The 19,715-nt window shown below is 38.4% G+C and overlaps 1 protein-coding gene across 2 annotated transcripts in view; it reads right to left on the reverse strand.

The window, feature by feature from the left end:
* Positions 1 to 90: 90 nt before the first annotated feature.
* Positions 91 to 19,715, reverse strand: part of Armc1 (armadillo repeat containing 1) — a 37,645-nt gene continuing 18,020 nt past the window's right edge. The window contains exons 4-7 of one of the 2 annotated variants that reach the window (XM_042666220.1): positions 11,505 to 11,694; positions 4,298 to 4,414; positions 4,137 to 4,211; positions 91 to 2,340 (exon numbers count right to left, since the gene is read on the reverse strand). In XM_042666220.1, the coding sequence (XP_042522154.1) occupies positions 2,149 to 2,340; positions 4,137 to 4,211; positions 4,298 to 4,414; positions 11,505 to 11,694 (574 nt within the window). In that variant the 3' untranslated portion in view covers positions 91 to 2,148. The remainder of the gene's footprint in view (positions 2,341 to 4,136; positions 4,212 to 4,297; positions 4,415 to 11,504; positions 11,695 to 19,715) is intronic. The other variant, XM_042666228.1, reaches the window with a different exon arrangement.

Here is a 19,715-nt window from a genome sequence, read left to right on the forward strand (position 1 = left end):
GATTCTCAGTACTGAAAGAAAACGGGGGGGGGGGGGGGGGGGGGGGGGGGGGGGGATTAAGAGTGACCAATAATGTAGATACCACAAGAATGAATATCCATTTAGCTTTTAATATGTTACTTTTTATTTTACAATATATTTCAAAAAATGCCATTATAGTTGCCTTAACTGCTCTATAAGACCTGGAAAAAAAAAACACTTAGAATCAGAACACATAAACATCAAGCTGAAATGCCTACTTGTACTTAACCATTACTACCAAAAGGTTATAGTTTGTTTTTTTTTTAAATAAGCAGATGTGTGGCAAGATAAAATAAAAACTTGTTAAAACAGAAAGTAAACGTCACTTTAATGGTTATAGAAAGGAGGTGGTTTTGTTTTGTTTTTCCAATACATCTGGTCTGGCAGCAAGTAGTACTATGCATTTAAAGCAATATGTGCCCTGAAAGCTTATATTTCGTTTGTGCGTATCACTTGAATTAGAGACCAGACACATGAAAAAAATATTGTTCTTGAGACCCTCAATACCTCTCCCTTCAGAAGATCAAACATTAGTGAAATCAAGATTCTTATTGATGATAATATTTTACAATTACTTTTCTCCAGTAACACTGGATGCTTTAAATTTTCTCTAAAAGAGAAGCAAAGAAACCCTCCAGGGTCCAATTTTCACTTCACATTTCCAAGTAGTAAAATAGCAGCTGTACATGGTGATGAAAATGAGTTTCAATTTTTCCCTATTAGTTTTTAAAATTAAAACATATCTGGATTTAGCCAAGTTTCCAAAAAAAAAAATCTTAGCTGTCAAATATTTTATAACTTGTAACAAAGCATTACTTACATGTGATTTGCTCTGACTTATCAGGAAAAAATACCCCACGTGTGTGTGTGTGTGTGTGTGTGTGTGTGTGTGTGTGTGTGTGTGTGTGTGTGTGTGTGTGTGTGTCTGTGTGTGTCTGTGTCTGTGTGTGTACATACATACATAGCGAGAAAGTTGTTTCTTACCTTCACTGAAGTAGTTTTCTGATTTAGACATGAGAAACAAGATTAAATGACCAATGCTGATTTCCTTATAAGCAATAATTTGGATCTTTTTTTTTCATTCAGTACAACTGCAGTATTTTCATAATAAATCACAAAAGGCAATGTAGAGAAACACTTATTGAACTGGCTGTTGCCAGGTAATTTGTATTTTATAGTCAGACTCTACCAAGAGTGGCACTATGGCTTTATAGGCATTTTTGTTTTCTTTTTTCAAGTCTGTCAGTTCTTTGCTTCTATTATTTTCTTCTAGCAGGACCTAGTATGTAATCACAAAGGTCAAGAGAGCACTTACAATAACATGGTGGACTTCACACTCAAGAGCTGATATAGACCAAGGTGAACAGGAGTCAACTAGAACCAATTTGGTCACATTCAAACAGTTCCAAAAGCACTTTGCTACTACACGTTTCCTCCATCTTAACTGTTTCTTTGTTAACCTTATTAAAATTAGAATAAATAAGATTGCAAAGATTTTTTTTGTAGAGTTGTTTTTTAAGGGACTGTTAAGATCAAACATATTTCAATTTGCAAAATGTCATTAGTAATGTCCTTTCTATAAACATGGTTGGCAAAATAAAAAAGGCACAGATGGATAGGTATTGGGGAAAGGAAGGGCAAGAAATGCTTTCAACTTTCAGTGAAGAATACCAAAGCATGTACCATTCATGAAGAAAAACAGAGAAAAATGTTCAGTAATTCATGCACAACTTGAGCTCTGATAAAACTTCTCTTCAGAAAGATCCTGAGGCTTGAGGAGAAAATGAGTCTTCCTAATTACGTGCTTCATGTAAAATAAAATATAAAGCTGCACATACAGGTTTGGTATTAACAGTGGACCCATGTTTTTCATTTATAAACGTGAGGCAATTAAACAAAGGAAGACAAAACCAAAATACCTTCATAAACATATTTCACCTGCAGCCTCCGACTTTTTCTTTTTACCACTCAGTGGGATAAAATGTAAAATGCAGCATACGCAATTTTGTAATCTAAAAACTTTTCATGATAACTTATTGCAAATTGCACTTGACAGTTCACCACAACAATGGAAAACTGGACCCTTGTTGGTTCAGATAGTCCTTGAGCCCAAAACTGAAGTTGAAGTCACCAGTAAAATGATCTGGATAAAAAGTTTGCTGCTGTGCTTAACCAGCTAGCTCCACCTTCTGGGTGTGAGCCAACTCGGGATACTGCTTTGTCCTGCTCCTTTGTGGGACTCTCATCCTCAGGCAGGTAGTCCGGCAGCTCTGTATTCTCTTCTACTTCCACAGGAGTATCTTGGAATGGGACTAGCATCTGATGTAGAGATGTTAGGAGCTATTATGAAATCAACTTAATGTGATACACACACACACACACACATCATAAATTAAAGGTCAGTTTTACTCCACATTCTAATTGCCATCTTTATTCCCAAATGCTTTGTGCTTTTTAATTTTTTTTTTTTTTGCCAGTCGTTGGCCACGCTCCCTGAGCTCTTTTTTGCTCAAAGCTAGTGCTCTATCACTTGAGCCATAGCACTTTTTCTGTGATTAACTAGAGATTAAAAGGGTTTTTTTTGTTTTTGTTTTTGTTTTTTTGTCGGTTGTGGGGCTTGAACTCTGGGTCTGGGTGCTGTCCCTCAGCTCTTCAGGTAAAAGCTAGTAGTGCTCTACCACTTGAACCACAGTGCCACTTCCAGCTTTCTGGTGTTTTATTGGAGATAAGGGTCTCATGAACTTTCCTCCTCAGGCTGGCTCTGAACCATGATCCTCAGATCTCAGGCTCCTGAGTAGCTAGGATTGCAAGTGTGAGCCACCAGCGCCAGGCCTGAGATAAGAGTTTTGGGACTTTCTTGCCCAGGCTGGCTTCAAACTTCAGTCATCAGATCTCAACCTCCTGAGTGGCTGGGATTACAGCTATGAGCCACCAGTGCCCAGCTTTTCCCTTTTTTTATTAGCACGCATTATTTGAACAAAGGGGTATTGCTGTAATATTTCAACATGTGTATATAATGTATTTTGATCAAACTGACCTCCTCTATTACTCATTCTTATTCCTCCTCCCTTGTAAATAATTTTAACAGGTTCCACTGTTCTATTTTTTCTTTTGGGTCCGGTCGTGGGGCCTGAACTCTGGGCCTGGGCGCTGTCCCTCAGCTCTTCAGCTCAAGGCTAGCACTGTACCACTTGAGCCACAGCGCCACTTCCAGCTTTTTTCTTTTTGCTTATGTGGTGCTGAGGAATCGAACCCAGGGCCTTATGCATGCAAGGCAAGCGCTCTACCACTGAGCCACCTTCCCAGCCCCATCCACTGTTCTATTTTCATACATGCATATAAAGCACTTTTTGCTCATATTTACCTTGCCTTCTATGTAAACACAGAAAAGAAGAACTACAAGTAAGGGTACAAATGCCATTCTACTGAGATTCTAGTTGCAAATCAGCAACCTTTGTAAAGACAACTAAAACAATACCACTTTGTGTCCTGGAGACCCATGAACTTCCTATTTTGGGAGCAATGAGCTTAAGACAGATCTTTTTCCCTGTAAAAATGCATTTAAAGAGTAGCAATAATATGCCTGTAATCCTAGCTACTAAGGAGGCTGAGTTCTGAGAATCACGGTTCAAAGCCAGCCTGGGCAGGAAAATCTGTGAAACTCTTATCTCCAATAAACCACCAGAAAGCTGAAGTGGTACTATGGCTCAAATGGTAGAGCACTAGCCTTGAGCTGAAGAGCTGAGGGACAGTACCCAGGCCCAGAGTTCAAGCCCCATGACCAACAACAAAAAAAGTGGCAATAGGCAAAATTTTCCCTATATTTGTTCAAGGGTTGCATCTTTATTTTCTGAATTGGAAAATCTAAAGTTATAAAGTATTTTAAATCAGTGCAAGGAAACCATATATCTTCTATTTAATAAAACAGCGAGACATCTCCACTGTGGTAAGAGTTTTCTTCACAAGAACAAGCTGAATTCCACAAAATTTCTCTCTGTATTACTAAACTATATTCCTATATTTTTAGCAACTACTGGCTGAAATGCTAGAAACCTGTTAATCATACAAAATATTAAAATATATGAACTAGATATAAAGAAAATCAATACTTTTACCTCTTCCCCGCTTTCACTTTTGACAACTTGCTGAGCTTTCATGACCTTGGTTGATGCTATTGCTGATGCCAAAGCCTGGGCCAGGATGAAAAACAACAATTTTTAATATTGACTTGTTTTCTAGAAACTCAAAAGCATATTCAGCCAATGAAAATACTAACCTCTGCTTTCAAATCTGAACGGATTCGCACCACACATCTTTGAACAGCCATTTGAAAAGTAAAGCTGATGACACCTTTAATTTTTAACAAAGCCTCTTCACAAAGATTTCGCCGAGACTGAAAAAGTAAAAGCAAAGAATAGGCAAAATAGTCAGTCAATAAACCAAACTAGTTATTATAACTATGTGTCATTTAAGGATATGTTTTGAGAATGCATTTTCTGTTAACTTCGTTTTCCTAAGAACATTATTAGGCATACTGACACAAATCTTGATAGTAGAGCCTATTACATACACACTCATATAACATAAGCTACAAACCCATAACAGCATGTTACTATACTCATTATTGCAAGCAACTGAAACACAATGATAAATACTGGTGTATTTAAATCTATCACAGAAGAGGTACAGTGCAAATACTCTACAATACAAAAATTTTAACTCCACTATAATCTTATGGGACCAACCTTTCAGGACCACAAATGCCATCCATTGTGAACTTAAATATGGAACACTTTTACATGTACATAACTATATCTTTTTTAAAAAGCAAATGTGCCTATTTCCATTTTTTCCATATTGGTGTACAGTTTCATGTGGAAGGCTACCCCTCACACTTAATTGAATTTTAAACCAGGAACCAAAGCATTTAAATGCTACAAGTAGAAAAGATAACTTAGTGTAACATACCTGGTACAGCTAAACAGGTGAATGGCAACACACCAGTTCAAACTGTTACCACTAAATATGTAAAGTTATATAACTTATCTCAAGACAAACTTCTGGGGGATTTTTGCTTCTAGTCAAGATAGGGTAATAGACCAGATTTACCCTGCAGGATCAACAACTGAAAACAGACAAAACCATGGCTGGGTGTCTGTGGCTCACCCTTGTAATCCTAGCTACTCGGGAGGGGAGGATTGTGATTCAAAGCCAGCCCCAGCAGGAAGTCCTTCAGACTCCTATCTCCAATTAGGAAATGGTACTATGGCTCAAGGTGGCAGAGCACTAGCCTTGAGGACAAAAGCACTAGGGACAGCACTAGGCCCTGAGTTCAAGTCCCAGAACCAGTATCAAAAAAAAGACAAAGCATAATTTAAAACACAATGAAGTCTAAGTATTAGAAAACAAGTATCCCTGAAAAAAGGAAAAAGAAATAAAGTGATCTTTGTAGCATAGCAATTTATTGCCCAGAAACTTTCCAGGCCAGCTGGGCTCAGGTACCTCAGTCCTATAATACTTGATACTTGAAAGGCTGAGATTGGGAGTATCTTAGTTTAAGGCAAAAAAGTACATGAGACTTCATCTCAACCAAGAAAAGCACACACAGTGGTGTGTGCCTGTCAGCACAACTGTGCAGTACATGCAAACAAACTGTGGTTCAGATCAGACCAGGCAAAAAGTTAACCTTTATTGGAAAAATAAAGGGTCAGGGGCATGGTTTAAGTGGTAGAACACTTGCCTAAATGAACAAAAGGCCCTGAGTTCAAAATCCAGTATGGATAAAAGAGAAGAGGGAAAACAGAAAAAGAAAGAATAGCAATGTTTTCATGCTGCAACTGAGGAAGAGGAACTGTGACAACTAATTCTATCAGCTTGATTACAAGGAAAAAGCCCCTATGAGATTAGTAAATTGCACTTTATGGTCTATCTGTGAGAATACAAGAGAATATACAAAGAAGATTAACTTCTTTGGGAAAAAAAGAGGAAAAAGCCCATCCACAGCCTGGCATCTAAAGTAGCAAAGGAAAAAGCCCATCAGTACAACCATTCTTTCTCTATACTTCTTGGACACAATGAGGTTACCAGCCTCCTTCGCCATGCACTCTGGCTGTCATTACGTTCTGCCTAACTTCATGTCCAAATGAAGGTGCTAAGGGACCATGGACAGAAACTGTGAGCCAAAGTAAATAACTCCCTTAATCTGTTTCTGTCAAGTATTTTGTCATAGCATTGAGAGTCTGAGTAACATGAAAACCAAGCAGAACCCAGCAGTCTCTTTAAATTGGGAACAGAGCTAAGAGTTCAGAGGCCATGGCAGATTCAGTTTGCAGGAGAGAGTAAATGGGATGAAAGCTACACAAAGGTGAAGGCCATACAGAGAGAGATCTGGACACAGTGTCTATCAATTTTTCAGCTCATTGATGTTCAATGTATGTATATTAGAAAGTAACCTGAGATATGCACATGCAGAAAACTGCATCCCTATTTCTCTTATATACTCATATCAATTCAAAGATCAAAGACCTCGGGGTCTTTGATTCGGGGGAGGTGGGGAGGTTGATCATAGAGCTTGAATTCAGGGCCTGGGTGCTGCCCCCGAACTCTTTTTTGCTCAAGGCTAGCACTCTACCACTTGAGCCACAGCTTCACTTCCAGCTTTTTGGTGGTTAATTGGAGATAAAAGTCTCACAAACTTTCCTGCCCCAGCTGGCTTTAAACCACAATCCTCAGATCTTAGCCTCCAGGGTAGCTAAGATCACCAGGCATGAGCCACCAGTGCCCAGCTCAAGGACCTGAATGTAAAACCTGAAACCTTGAAGAAGCTCTGAAGCAGAATTCTGAGGAGAAACAAAACAAAGGCAGAAGACAGTGGAACAATATATGAAAGCACTAAAAGTGTGAGGTTTGTTTTATTTTGCATTTGCTAGTCATGGTGGTTGGACCCAGTGGAAATCCCAAATCAATGACCTAACTTTCTAAGAAAAAGAAGCAAATTAAACTTAAAAAAACCTAACTTTACATTCTAAGAAGGAAGCAAATAAAGCAAACTAAACTCAAAGTGAGGAAGAGGTAGGAACTGGGAGAAGCAGATAGAACATGAAAAACAGAAAAAGAAACAGTGATATCAAAAGTTTATCTCTCAAGTGGAGGTGATGACTTAAGAGGGAGAGCACAGCTTTGTGCAAAAAAAAACAAGTCATATTCGAAGACCTTGAGTTCAAACCCTAGTACCAAAGCAAAAAGAAAAGAGAGAGCAAGAGGGAGACAGGGAGACAGGGAGGGAGAGGGGGAGGGTGGGGGAAAGATGGGGAAAGGGGGAGGGGGGAGAGAGAAAGAAAAGAGAGAGAGCAACTCAAGAAAAGATCAAGGCTATACAGTGGAGGCCCTATTTCAAAACAAATTAAAAAAATAAAGTATTTAAGTTTATCATTGAAAAGATAAGCTTTTTCTTTGGAGATACAAAGCTAGCCAGGGGAAGGAACGTCCAGGAGACTCCAGTTAACTACTAAAAAGTTGGAAGTGGAGCTGTGGCTCAAGTGATGGACTTGAGCAAGGAACAGTACCCAGACTCTGAGTCTGAGCCCCAGTACTGGTATATACACATACACAAAAATGGCCAATGGTTATAGGAACATGTCTCGGGTGATAAAGGGCCTGCTTAGTAAGCTGAAGGCCCTGAGATCAAATTGCACTGACTGAAAAAAAAGATGCATTGGAGCTGGGAGTATAATTCAAACTCAGGGTTTGTCTGCATGTGCAAGGTCCTGGGTTCAATCCCTCAGCACTGCAAAAATAAATAAAATGGCAACTAAGTTCTATCTCAAATTTAAAAAGGAATCTATCTCTATTACCAACAGAGATACAAGTGTATATACTATAATAGGTTAAAAGAAGTCCTTCAGGTAGAAGGAGCATACAATGAAAATCCAGGTCAACGTAAAAGGACATAATGAAGTGGTAAATATGTGGGTAGATAAAAAATACTTTTATGTTTTAAAAGGAGATAGAATGCTTAAAGCAAAAATAATAAACAATGTTGGGAGGTCTATAACATGTACAATAACAGCAGAAAGAGAATTTAAGTACTTCATACTACATGAAATATTAGTTGAAGCTAGACTTTATTAAATCAAAGATCTAGAAAATAAACACTAAACAAAAGCCTAAATGAAAGAATGAGGACTGCAGCTAATAAATCAACAAAGAAGATAAAATGGAATAATAGCCATGCACTGGTGACTCATACCTATAATCCAAGCTACTCAGAAGGCTGAGATCTAAGGAATGAAGTTCAAAGCCAGCCCAGGAAGAAAAGTCCCTGAGACTCCTATGTCTAACCACCAAAAAATTGGAAGTGGAGCTGTACTCAAGTGGTAGAACACTAGCCTGGAGAACAAAAACTCAAGAGCAGCACACAGGAACTTAATTTCAAGCCAGGACTGGGACCAAAAAAATAGAAAAAAAGGTGGGAAGGAAAGGGACAGTAGGGGAAAAATAAAGGAGGGTGTAACAGTACTCAATAGGAAATGGACTCATTATCTTGCTCATGTAATTATAACCCCTCTTACAGCATCTTTACAATAAAAAATATATACTAAGAACAACAACAACAAAAAGAGGAATAATATAAAAACATCCAATTAGTCTAAGGAAAAGAAAAAAAAACAGGACAGGACAAATAGAAAGCAATTAAGATTTTTTGTTTTGTTTTTAATATGAAGCCATTGCTATTTTTATTTTTCCTCACACTGAACTATTTCCACTATGAAGAGCACTCTCCTGAGTAAATATGGCCCATCTGTGGCCAGACGCACAGGACTCAGGTAGGGTTCTAGTAGCAGTAATGCCAGACAGGAAGGTGGAGCCTGTAGCCCACACTCTTGTGTGCCTGCAGAGCCACTCCTGACGTGCATGGGGCCTGCAGCGCAGGGTGAGCACCATCTTGTAGGAAACAACAAGCTATGTCTTCAGTGGAAGACCACACCCAGGGGTTTACCACAAGCACGAAAAGATAATTTCCCAACATCAGGCCTTGCAGTGGGGCCTCTGGAGGATCTGTGACCATTTCCAGTTCCTTTGCCCCAAGAAGTCCTCGCTCAGTAGTGCTGCAGGTTAGGGAATTGCTTTCCTAATTCCTAAAAGGTCTGCAGTTCCAGCGGAGAGGCCAGTCCTCCAATTGTACAAGTGGAGAATTTCAGATTGGACAACAAAGCAAGTCCCAAACATGTGAGGCCTGGAGGAAATCCACTTGAAATAGAAACACAAAGTGAAGAAAGACAGACACTAATCAAAAGGAAACTGAAATTACTAATATGAAAAGCAGATAAAGTAGAATGAGCACAGAAAAAATTACAAGTTATGGAGAACAACTGCTAAAGTTATATAATATTCTGAAAGATTTTATGTAAGTGTTCTTAAATGTTTGTAGAATTCACCAGTGAAGAGCTGGGAATGGTGGTGTACACTTAATCCCAATACTCAGGTGGAGGAGGCAGAATGACTGAGATCAAGGCCAGCATGGGCTGACCAATAAAAACTTGCCTCAAAAATTAAAAAACAAAGCTAATTCAACAATGAAATAATGTGGGCCTAAACTTTTCTTTGTGTGACAGAAGGTTTTCAAACAATAAATTTAGTTTTTGTAAAAAAAAAAAAAAACACAGCTAGTCAAGTTTTTCTAAGTAAGGTTTGTTAATAAGGGCCTTTCTATTTTCATTATCAAAATTATTGGCTTAAAGTTATTTAAAATATTTACATATGATTCTTTCAGCATCTATAGGGTTTACCCTGGTGTCTTCTCTCATATTTGACATTATTAGTGTGTATCTTCTATTTTCTCATCAGTTCAGCCAGAGCTGTATCAATTTTATTTAATCATGTATAAGACCAGCTTTCAATTTCCTTGACTTTTCTCTATACACATTTCACTGATTTGGGTTTTTTTGTTGTTGTTTCTTTTCTTCTTTTGGCTTTAATGTGCTTTTCTTTTGCAAGTGTAAAGTAGAAGCTTAAGTTACTGACTTTATACCGTTTTTCCTTCTTTATATAAATATTTGAGCATTTGGTATTAGTGAAATACTGTTTCAACTACTTACTACAAATTTTGATATATATTCATTTCTAATTATCTTGATTTATTCAGTGAACCATGGAATTTTAGACATGTTAATCTCCCAAATTTTGTAGAGATTTTTTCAGATACTTTTGTTATTATTTTGAATTTATATAATCTCTATCCTTTTAATCCTTTTACATTAGTGTATACATACCATATATACTATAATGGGTGTATTTCATACATGTACATAAGGTACTTATGATCATATTTATACTAAATTACTCACACTTATCCCTTTGAAACTTTTTCTTTAGGCAGTACTTGGTTTCTTTTTTGTTGCTGTTGTTGAGATTTGTGTGTGCTGATTCTGAACCCAGGGCCTATACACTGTCCCTGAGCTTTTTTGCTCTAAGGCTAGTGCTCTGCCACTTAAGCCACAGTTCCACTTCTTTATTTTTGTAAGTTTATTGAGGATAAGAATCTCACGAACTTTGCTGCCCAGGCTAACTTCAAGCCAAAATCCTTAGATCTCAGCCTGCAGAGTAACTAAGATTATAGACATGAGCCACCAGCACCCGGCTAGTATTGGGGTTTGAACTGAGAGCCTGTGCCTGCTCCCATATTCCTGCCCTTTTATCTTTTTAAAGATTCTATATATGAGAACACAGTTTGTATTTCTGAATCTGGCTTACTTTACTAAACATAATGATTTCTAGTTCCTTTTAAATCCATATATTAAGATTTATTTTATAGCTCATAACAAGGTTTAAACCAGGAAACATTCACTGAGCATGTAAATGGAAGACTATTATTCTGTTTTGGGGTAGGATATTCCATAAATATCAAATAAGGTTAAGTTGACCCTTTTACCGTTTGACCCTTTACCCGTTTACTGATATTTTATAAACTTCTATTAAGAAAGTGGTGTTGAAACTTCTAGCTCTAAAGTAAATTTGTCTGTTTCTCTTTGCATTAGTTCATATAATTGGCTTCAAATATTCTGGAGCTCAATTATGAGTTACAAACATTTAAAACTGTATATCATCTAATTAAATGAACCCTTGAGCACAAAGTGACCTTGGTTATCAGTATAAAATACTGACAGGCTGGGAATGTGGCTTAGTGATAGCAGAGCTTACCTAGCACATATGAAACCCTGGATTCAATTCCTCAGTACCACATAAACAGAAAAAGCCAGAAGTGACATTGTGGCTCAAGTGGTAGAATGCTAGCCTTAAGCAAAAGCAGTTCAGAGACAGTACCCAGACCCTGAGTTCAAGCCCCAGGCCTGGAAAAAATAAATAATAAAATAAAATACTGGTACTGGGACTTTTTCTTAAGACTGTTAGAAAGGGACACTGGAAGAAAAAAAAAGCTAGGCTTTCTCTTGCTATTTCACGAACCACACGTCTGTAAGTCTTACCGTATCATCAAGACCATCTATATGCAAAACCACTGTTTTGGCACGTTTGTTTGTAGTTCCCAGAAAAAACTGAGCTTTCCTTCGACGAGAATTCATTTCATTAAAACTATCACCATCTGCCATGTTGGAGGACTGAAGAATGTCATAGATTTCAGAGGCCAGGAGTTTTGTTTCTCCTGGAGTTGTAGTCCTTGAAAAGAGACATAAAATTATAAATTAGTCACTTCTATTAATTCTGTCATTTTATTTATCAATTTTGAGGAGCATTGTTTCCTTTATCCTATGCCTTTTTCAAAATTATCAATAAATTTTAGAATAATGATTGTTAAAAAAGCATCTAGTCTATACCAGTCTTCTAATTTCTCTTTAAACATGTTCCATTGAGATTCAAAATCTATTACTATAGTGATACAAAAGCACATTTAATCAAAATCACAACAGGGAATCAACTGACAAGATCAGCTTATAGCATGTCACTGGATTATTACTAATAGTTAACTCTCCATCTGAAGGTTGTCTGACTCCCAAAAACACATTAGCTAAAAATTCAAAAGAAAAATCAATTGATTAAAATTTTGAATATGCTAACTATATTTATTATATTCAAATTAATTTTATTTCTTAATTTATATTTTGCCTCTCATAAAAGCATACATGATAATAAATCATAAACAAAACGTTTGCATTCTTAAACTTTAAGTCCTACTACGCAGCTTGTTATATCAACATCTACTGCTGATTCCAACAGATCCTTCTCAGTGACTGACAAAGTGTACCGCTGCACTCTTGTCTCACTATTCAGCACTTAATATGTGGCTAGTACAGCTAAAAAAATCAACTTTATTTAATTTTAACAGCCACAAGCGGTGAGTAGCTATTATACTAAATAGCACAGATCTACTGATTCTTATTAATCAGTTTCATTAACTAAACAGTAAATAAATATACACAGTTGCAAGAAAATCTTCATTTCCCTTATATATGATTAAGTACAAACCTTCTAACAAGGCCTTAAAAAACCATCCCACTGATCTGACTACATCTGCTTTGTTTGTCCTTTATACTATAATTCTCCAGGTTAATTGACAATGACACTTGGCTATCTCCTAGAAAGATATTGAATTTTTTATATTTTTTTCTTTGTTCTATTTTCTGGAATATTTCTCAAACTTAAACTTTTGTTCACACCTTTCCTCAGCCAGAATCGCTTCTTACTTCTACTTCTGAAGTCTTTCCTTGACCACCCTATTTTCTACAAACCTGCCCCTCATTTCTCTCTTCCCCTCTATTATGTCTTTATTATGTGTATAAATGCCTTAAGAATATTTTCTTTGTAACTTTAATAGACTCTAACAAAAATTTTTACAAACTGTTCATTTACTGAATGAATGATACTGAATGAATTAAAGCTCTATATAACTAGAACATGTCCAGTGAAGACACACAAGATATTATACAAGATGGTGTTCTGAGCTGTTGTTAATCACACAGGTAAATTACTCTAGGTGATTTTAGCCCTAGGTTGTAGGAAGCTATCAGAAAAATGATTTTTTTAATGTTTTCATATCTCTTTATAATAGCTGTTTCACAGTATATTGAAAAAGTCACCATGGTGCTCAGACACTTTAATTATTAGCCCAGACATAAAGGGTATGAGAATGAAGGTTAGGGTACTCATGAATAAGGAACAACAGAGCCTAGCTACAAAGGAGGCTAGTAACTAGCCTGGGCAGAAAAGTTCATGAATCTCATCTCCAATTAAGCACCAAAAAAGTCAGAAGTAAAGCTGTGGCTCAAGCGATAGTGCTAACCTTGAGCAAAAAAAAAAAAAAAAAAAAAAAAAATGCTCAGGAACAGCACCGAGGTCCTGAGTTCAAGCCACCAGGACTGGCACCAAAAAAAGAAAAACAGTGTGTTTGTTTCCCTTTTCTAGCATCAATGGTTTTTCCATGTTTTTATCATCCCACCACAAAATAAAAGAGGCAATTAATGATCCTCACCTATTTTTTTCTATAACATGCTATCTCAAAACTTTGTAAATGTTTTCTTTTTGTCATGTTTATTCACTGATGATTAATTGCAGTGCTAGGGATTAAATCCAGGACCTTGTGTACTCTAGGCAAGTATTCCATCATCAAGTCATATCTTTTTATATGTTTTTTGTTAAACTAGTTCATTTATGAATCAGATTTAAATTTTCCTATTAAATGAAAAATCAAAGTAAAACTTTTTTCTAAGTCAGTGAGATTTTTGTTCCCACCCAAATTACCTTTTATCAACTATAGATAGTTTAAATTGTTCTTAAAGTTGATTTGGAGAGAAGAGGATGTAGCTCAGTGGTAGAAATGTTTGCCTACATAAGGCCCTAGATTCAATCCTTAGCACTGTAAGGTCCTAGATTCAATTCTTAGCACTGAAACAAAAGTTGTCTTTTAATTGCAAATTACAGGAGATCTGCAAAGTAGACATACCACTGTTTACCCACTGTTGAAAACAGCCAGTAAAGTAGAAACTGCTAGTAATAGTATTACTTTACAAATTTTAAGCGGTTAAGAAACAAAGAGATCTACATTTGACAATAAAATCTGTTAAAAATTTCATGAAACAGGGACTGGGAAGGTGGCTCAGTTGTAGAGCGCTTGCCTTGCATGCCTGAGACCCTGGGTTTGATTCCTCAGCACCACATAAGCAAAAAAGAAAAAAGCTGGAAGTGGCACTGTGGCTCAAGTGGTAGAGCGCTAGCCTTGAGCTGAAGAGCTGAGGGACAGTGCCCAGGCCCAGAGTACAGACCCCAAGACCGGACTCCAAAAAAAAAAAAAAAATTCATGAAATAAAAACTCAGAAGTTTCAGAAAAGCATTGTCCATTAGAACTTTCTGACAGTGGAAATCTTGGTTCTAGCCACAAGACTACTGAATGTTTAAGAATACAGCTAGTATAACTGAGAGAACCAACTTTTTTTTTTGTACTAAGATTTCAACAATGAAACTGACCTTTAACCTAATTTTAATTCATTTAAAGTGCCACATGTGACTAATAACTACCATACTGGTCCAAATAATTTAACAAAAAAGGGGGGGGGGGGCAGAGGGAAGGTGCTTCTGCTAGCAGTTTCCTTCTCTTTTTCTCATTATTCTCATGCCTCATCTGGCTGAGGGTGCTGCTCACTGCAAGAATACTTGTTCTAGGTTCAATCCCTAGGGCTGCAAAACGAAAAAGAACTATTCACTCAAATTTCCAAAAGTAGTACAGAATTAGAATCATCCTGGATATTCCAGGGAGGAGCTTAATTAAATATGTAAAAATGCAGCTTTGAGGCTTAATTCCATTGATTTCCATAAGAGCAGCAACAGAATGAGGAAAGAAAAACAGCCATTTGCCCATATAACAATTTGCAAAGAGGGCACATGCATTGTTGTGATGCTGCTCATACTATTTTACTAAGAAAGTTAAGAATAGACAGCAAAGGCCTGGAGCCGGTGACTCACACCTGTAATCCTAGCTACTCAGAAGGCTGAGATATAAGGAGCTCAGTTCCAAGCTAGCCTAAGCAGAAAAATAAATGAAACCCTTATCTCCAATTAATCACCCAAAAGATGGAAATGGAGCTGTGGTAGAGTCCTAGCCTTAAGCAAAAAGCTCATGGACGGTACTTAGGCCCTGAGTTCAAGACCTAGGACTAGAACACAAAAAACAAAAGCAAAACAAAAAGAATATACAACAAAACCATAGTCACACTTGTTTGTCTACTGAAGACTAGTAAAACCAGTTACATCAAACAATACTCCATTAGCATACTCAAAAATTCCAGTTTCATGCTTGTATCACTTTCCTAAAGCATAACATACATTTCTAAATGCTTTTAACTCTGAAAGAATCGTTAAAAGAGCCTGGTGCTGGTAGCTCACGCCTGTAATCCTAGCTACCCAGGCGGCTGAGATCTGAGGATGGCAAATCAAAGCGGGGAGGAGGGGGGGACCCCCCCCCGGGCAGGAAAGTCCGTGAGACTCTTATAACTCCAATAAACCACCAGAAAACCGGAAGTGGCGCTGTGGCTCAAGTGGTAGAGCGCTCGCCTTGAGCTGAAGAGCTGAGGGCCGGCGCCCAGGCCCAGGGTTCAAACCCCTCGAGCAACCGCTCTCCCCCTCCCCCCCAAAAAGTCGTTAAAGATGTTTAAATTCCTCTCTTCTTAAAATGGTAAGATTTTAGCTAGGCATTCAGCGGCTCATGCCTGTGAAACCAGCTTGTCAGAAGGCAGAGATCTGAGGATCTGGAGGATCACACAGGGTTTCCAAAAGCCAGCAAAAAAGAGTGCTGGAGCCTCCACAGCGCCGCTGCCTGGCGCTGGAAGATGGTTCCGCGGCCCGGCATTCCAGGCCCGGCCATCCGCCATCCGTAACCGCAGGCGGAGGGCACGAGGGGCGGCAGCCCAGGTCCCCTGGTCCCCGGCCGTCCCGGCTCTCCTCAAGCGGACCCTGGGCACCGGTGGGCCAGCTTTCCTTCAGGACATCCACGCCATGAGAGAGCAGCCGTCTGCCAGCCCGGCCACACCTGCGCTGGGCCCCCATCCTAGGTGTCAGAGCCCTGCCCACCACTCCCCGCTGCAGACACCAGCAAGAAAGCTGAGAGAGACCCCCCTCCAGGCTACACGAGGCTGTCCGGACCTCTAAATCGTGCCTTGCACCAGGCAGAAATTAAACTGCAAGCAGTTGTCAAAAATAAAAAGTGCGCTGGAGATGTGGCTCAAGAAGTACCAGTCATGCAAAAAGGCCAAAGGAAGGTCAAAGGCCTTGAATTCAAGCCCCAGTACTAGTACAAAGGGAAGAACCAAGAATTTTAAGAAGCATTGTTGACAGGATCCTAATAAAGGAGCTGAGTAGCCGCTTTGTTCCTAAATGATGTGCCCAAGAGGAAACCAGAAATCTCAGATTCCAACAATGGGCCAAAAATTGAATGATAACTCAAACATATGTAAAGAGTTGTCTTTCTGGAAGTCCAGTAAATATGTAGAACGAATGTCAAGATTTTCATAAAAATATTCTCAAAGCTCATAGAATTCACAAACATTATAGACCATTATAATGACAAGTTGCCTTGTGAAGGTTAAAATGTGTTTGTGATGTTAAATTTATGTAATCACTTAATCTCAATAAAAATTTAAAAATATTCTGAACAGAAAACCTCAAGATCTACAGAAGAATTAAAAAGCACTTCAGAGAAGATAAAGAATGAAGAAAAAATCACAGTGAACAGTTTTCTAACAAGTTCATTCTATTGACGTGAATGATGTTTTGTTATTTAGGTAAGATATCTAGATATTCATAAGATATCTAAATATTTTGTTATTTATGCAAGATATCTGGGAAGAAAGGATAGTATTTCATCTATCTGCATAGTCCTACAATATAAAATCCATTTTGCTTTCTGTCTGTTTGGTAAAGCACGTGAGTTCCTTGCACCTGCTTATCCTGTTCTAGGCACAACTTTTTCTGGAATTGCATTTTCAACACTGGCTTTGTCTATAAAAGATTAGTCATTATTACAAAAGTCTAAGGTGTGTGTACCTTTACAAATGACTTTAGAAACAATTGTTGATATGTGTATTGGAGGTGATAAGAGTTTCTATTTTCTAATTACATATAAAAAACAATTTGTATATACCAAGGTGAAACAATTATAATAAAAGATATGAACATCATATCTGGATGATTTAAATTCAATTCTGCCACAAAATGTCCCAAATATCTAATTTCTATCATTCTTTAAATTATGAGATTGTTCTTAGAAAAGAATATAGTATAGTTGTATTAAACAGACAGTTGCAACTCAAAAATTTTTTTAAGTTACTAAGAGCTGGGTACCAGTGGCTCACACCTGTAATCTTTGCTATTCAGGAGGCTGAGATCAGAGGTTTGCAATTCAAAGCCAGCTCAGACAGGAAAGTGTGTAATACTCATCTCCAATTAACCACCAGAAGTGGCTCAAGGAGTAGAGCATTAGCTCTGTGTACAAAAGCTCAGAGAAAGCATCCAGGCCCTGAGTTCAAGCCCTAGGACCAGCATACACACAAAAAAATTACAAAGAATCTCTTATATACTGGAGTTTCAAAGCATAAAGCTCAGAAGGTGGAAGGTATATGACATGGGCTCAAACCTCAGACACAATCTCAGACACACAACCACTCAAACTGTGACTCCATCTCTGATTTTACTGGTTACTTTGGAGATGGAGCCTCACAGACTTTTCTGCCAGGGGATGGCTTTAAACCTCAATCCTCTGGATCTCAATAGGTGACCTGCCAATGCCCAGACTGTATTTACCAATTTAATTCTGACTCTAAGCCTTAAACTCAATTTGAATTACATTATTGTGCTTTGGATTTAAGAAACTAATAAAACTTCAAAATAATGTTTCTGAAACCTATGTGTAAAACAACATAAGGTAAAAATATCCAGGTAGTTCCTGAAATCAAACTTCAAATTTCTATATTTTTATTTTTCATAATATGTAACTAAGAAAAAAAAGATTAAACAAAGTCTGATGGTGATAATCTAGCAGGGTACCAGTGGCTCATGCTTGTAATCCTAGCAATTTAGGAGCCTGAGATCTAAGGTTCCTGGTTCAAAGCCACCCCGGGCAGAAAAATCTGTGACTCTTATCTCCAATTAATCACCAGAAAGTGGCTCAAAGTGTTAGAGCACTGACCTTGAGCAGAAGAGCTAAGGGAAAGCACCCAGGCCCTGAGTTCAACACCCATGACAGGCCAACAACAACAACAACAAAATCCACAATTTTGACTGAAAAGATATGGCAGGGCAGCTAAAGAGCAAAGAGAAGCAAAGGAACCAGAAAAAAGCAGGGGGAAAAAAGTAAAAAACAAAAAATCTCTGCATCTAATTTGACATAACTTAGAAGGGAAAGAGAAAACAGGTAGGACAAGTACCCTGGTGAGAGACCCACATTTCCAAGTGTAAATAAGCCCATACCTCCATAAGCCTTAAATCCAGCAGAGAGGTTTGGTGAGAAAGACTGCTCTTGTGTGCAGGAGGCACTCTGCATAAATAAAATACAAGATGGCAGATTTGCTCAGCCATGAAGCCAGAGCAGGAGCTCCTATACATCTTGACTCACACAGTGGGTGGATGAGGACATATACAAAAGCCGCCAGCTGGGAGAACACACTACTTCTTGCTGGTTTATTTGTTTTGCTTTTCCTTTCTACCTCCATTGCTCTCCCAATGTCCACCGAGACCCCCTGTGGATCCAGAAAATCAGTGGGAATTTAAACCGCTTCTCAGACACTGGGCTCCTAAGTAGAGGAGGTACATGACTGAAGGAAGGCTTAGCCACTACTTGCTGGAAGCAGCCCTGCCTGAAAGGAGCCCCACACTGATAGCTGCCATCACAGAAAGGGCCCATCCAAATAGAAAAAGCTCAGGTTAGGGACAGAAGTTCCATCTGCTCCACCTTCTGAAGCTGCCTGATGCCATCCAGATGCAGACCCACCCATGGAGAAATTTCCCTGTCTCTAGGAAAAACTGCTAGTTAAGAAACATGCTGGCTGGGCTGTTCACAATACTCATCCAAGACAGCCTCACTGGCAGAGCAAGGAGTACCTGCCCACCAGAAAAACTGCAGAATTACAAAACAAACAAACAACAACAAAAAACACTACCTGCTTCACTCCTGAGCACTAAGGATCATAACCACCTATTAGCTTCACCCGACAGAAGCCAACCTAGATGCCCAGTCTATACCTAGAGATGTTCTGCAGGCTGCTGCTCAGAGCAACTCAGTATTAAACTTAGGAAAACGCTGCTGGATCTCTAAGGACTAAAGACTGGAGAACACCAGACAGTTGGAACAGAGCACAGCTTATATCTACACTTCTCAGAAGAAACATAGACTGGTTCATATTGTTTTTGTTTCCCAAACTCTTCTGTATTTCTCCATAAACATAGTGTGCTCTGATACTACTTCCTATACCATCGTTACTCTCTTCCTATCTTTCTACCTCCTTTTCTCACCATGTCCCTTATATCATTTACTTTTTTCTTTTCTTTGGTCAGTTGTGGGGCTTAAATTCAGGACTTGGGTGCAGTCTTGGAGTATTTTCACTCAAGGCTAGGGGCTCTACCACTTTAAGCCAGAGTGTCACTTCCAGTTTTCTGGTTGTTAATTGAAGATTAATAGTCTCATGGACTTTATTGCC

This window comes from Dipodomys spectabilis, unplaced genomic scaffold (genome assembly GCF_019054845.1).
Source record: "Dipodomys spectabilis isolate Male_0828 unplaced genomic scaffold, ASM1905484v1 ptg000015l, whole genome shotgun sequence".
NCBI classification, from domain to species: domain Eukaryota; kingdom Metazoa; phylum Chordata; class Mammalia; order Rodentia; family Heteromyidae; genus Dipodomys; species Dipodomys spectabilis.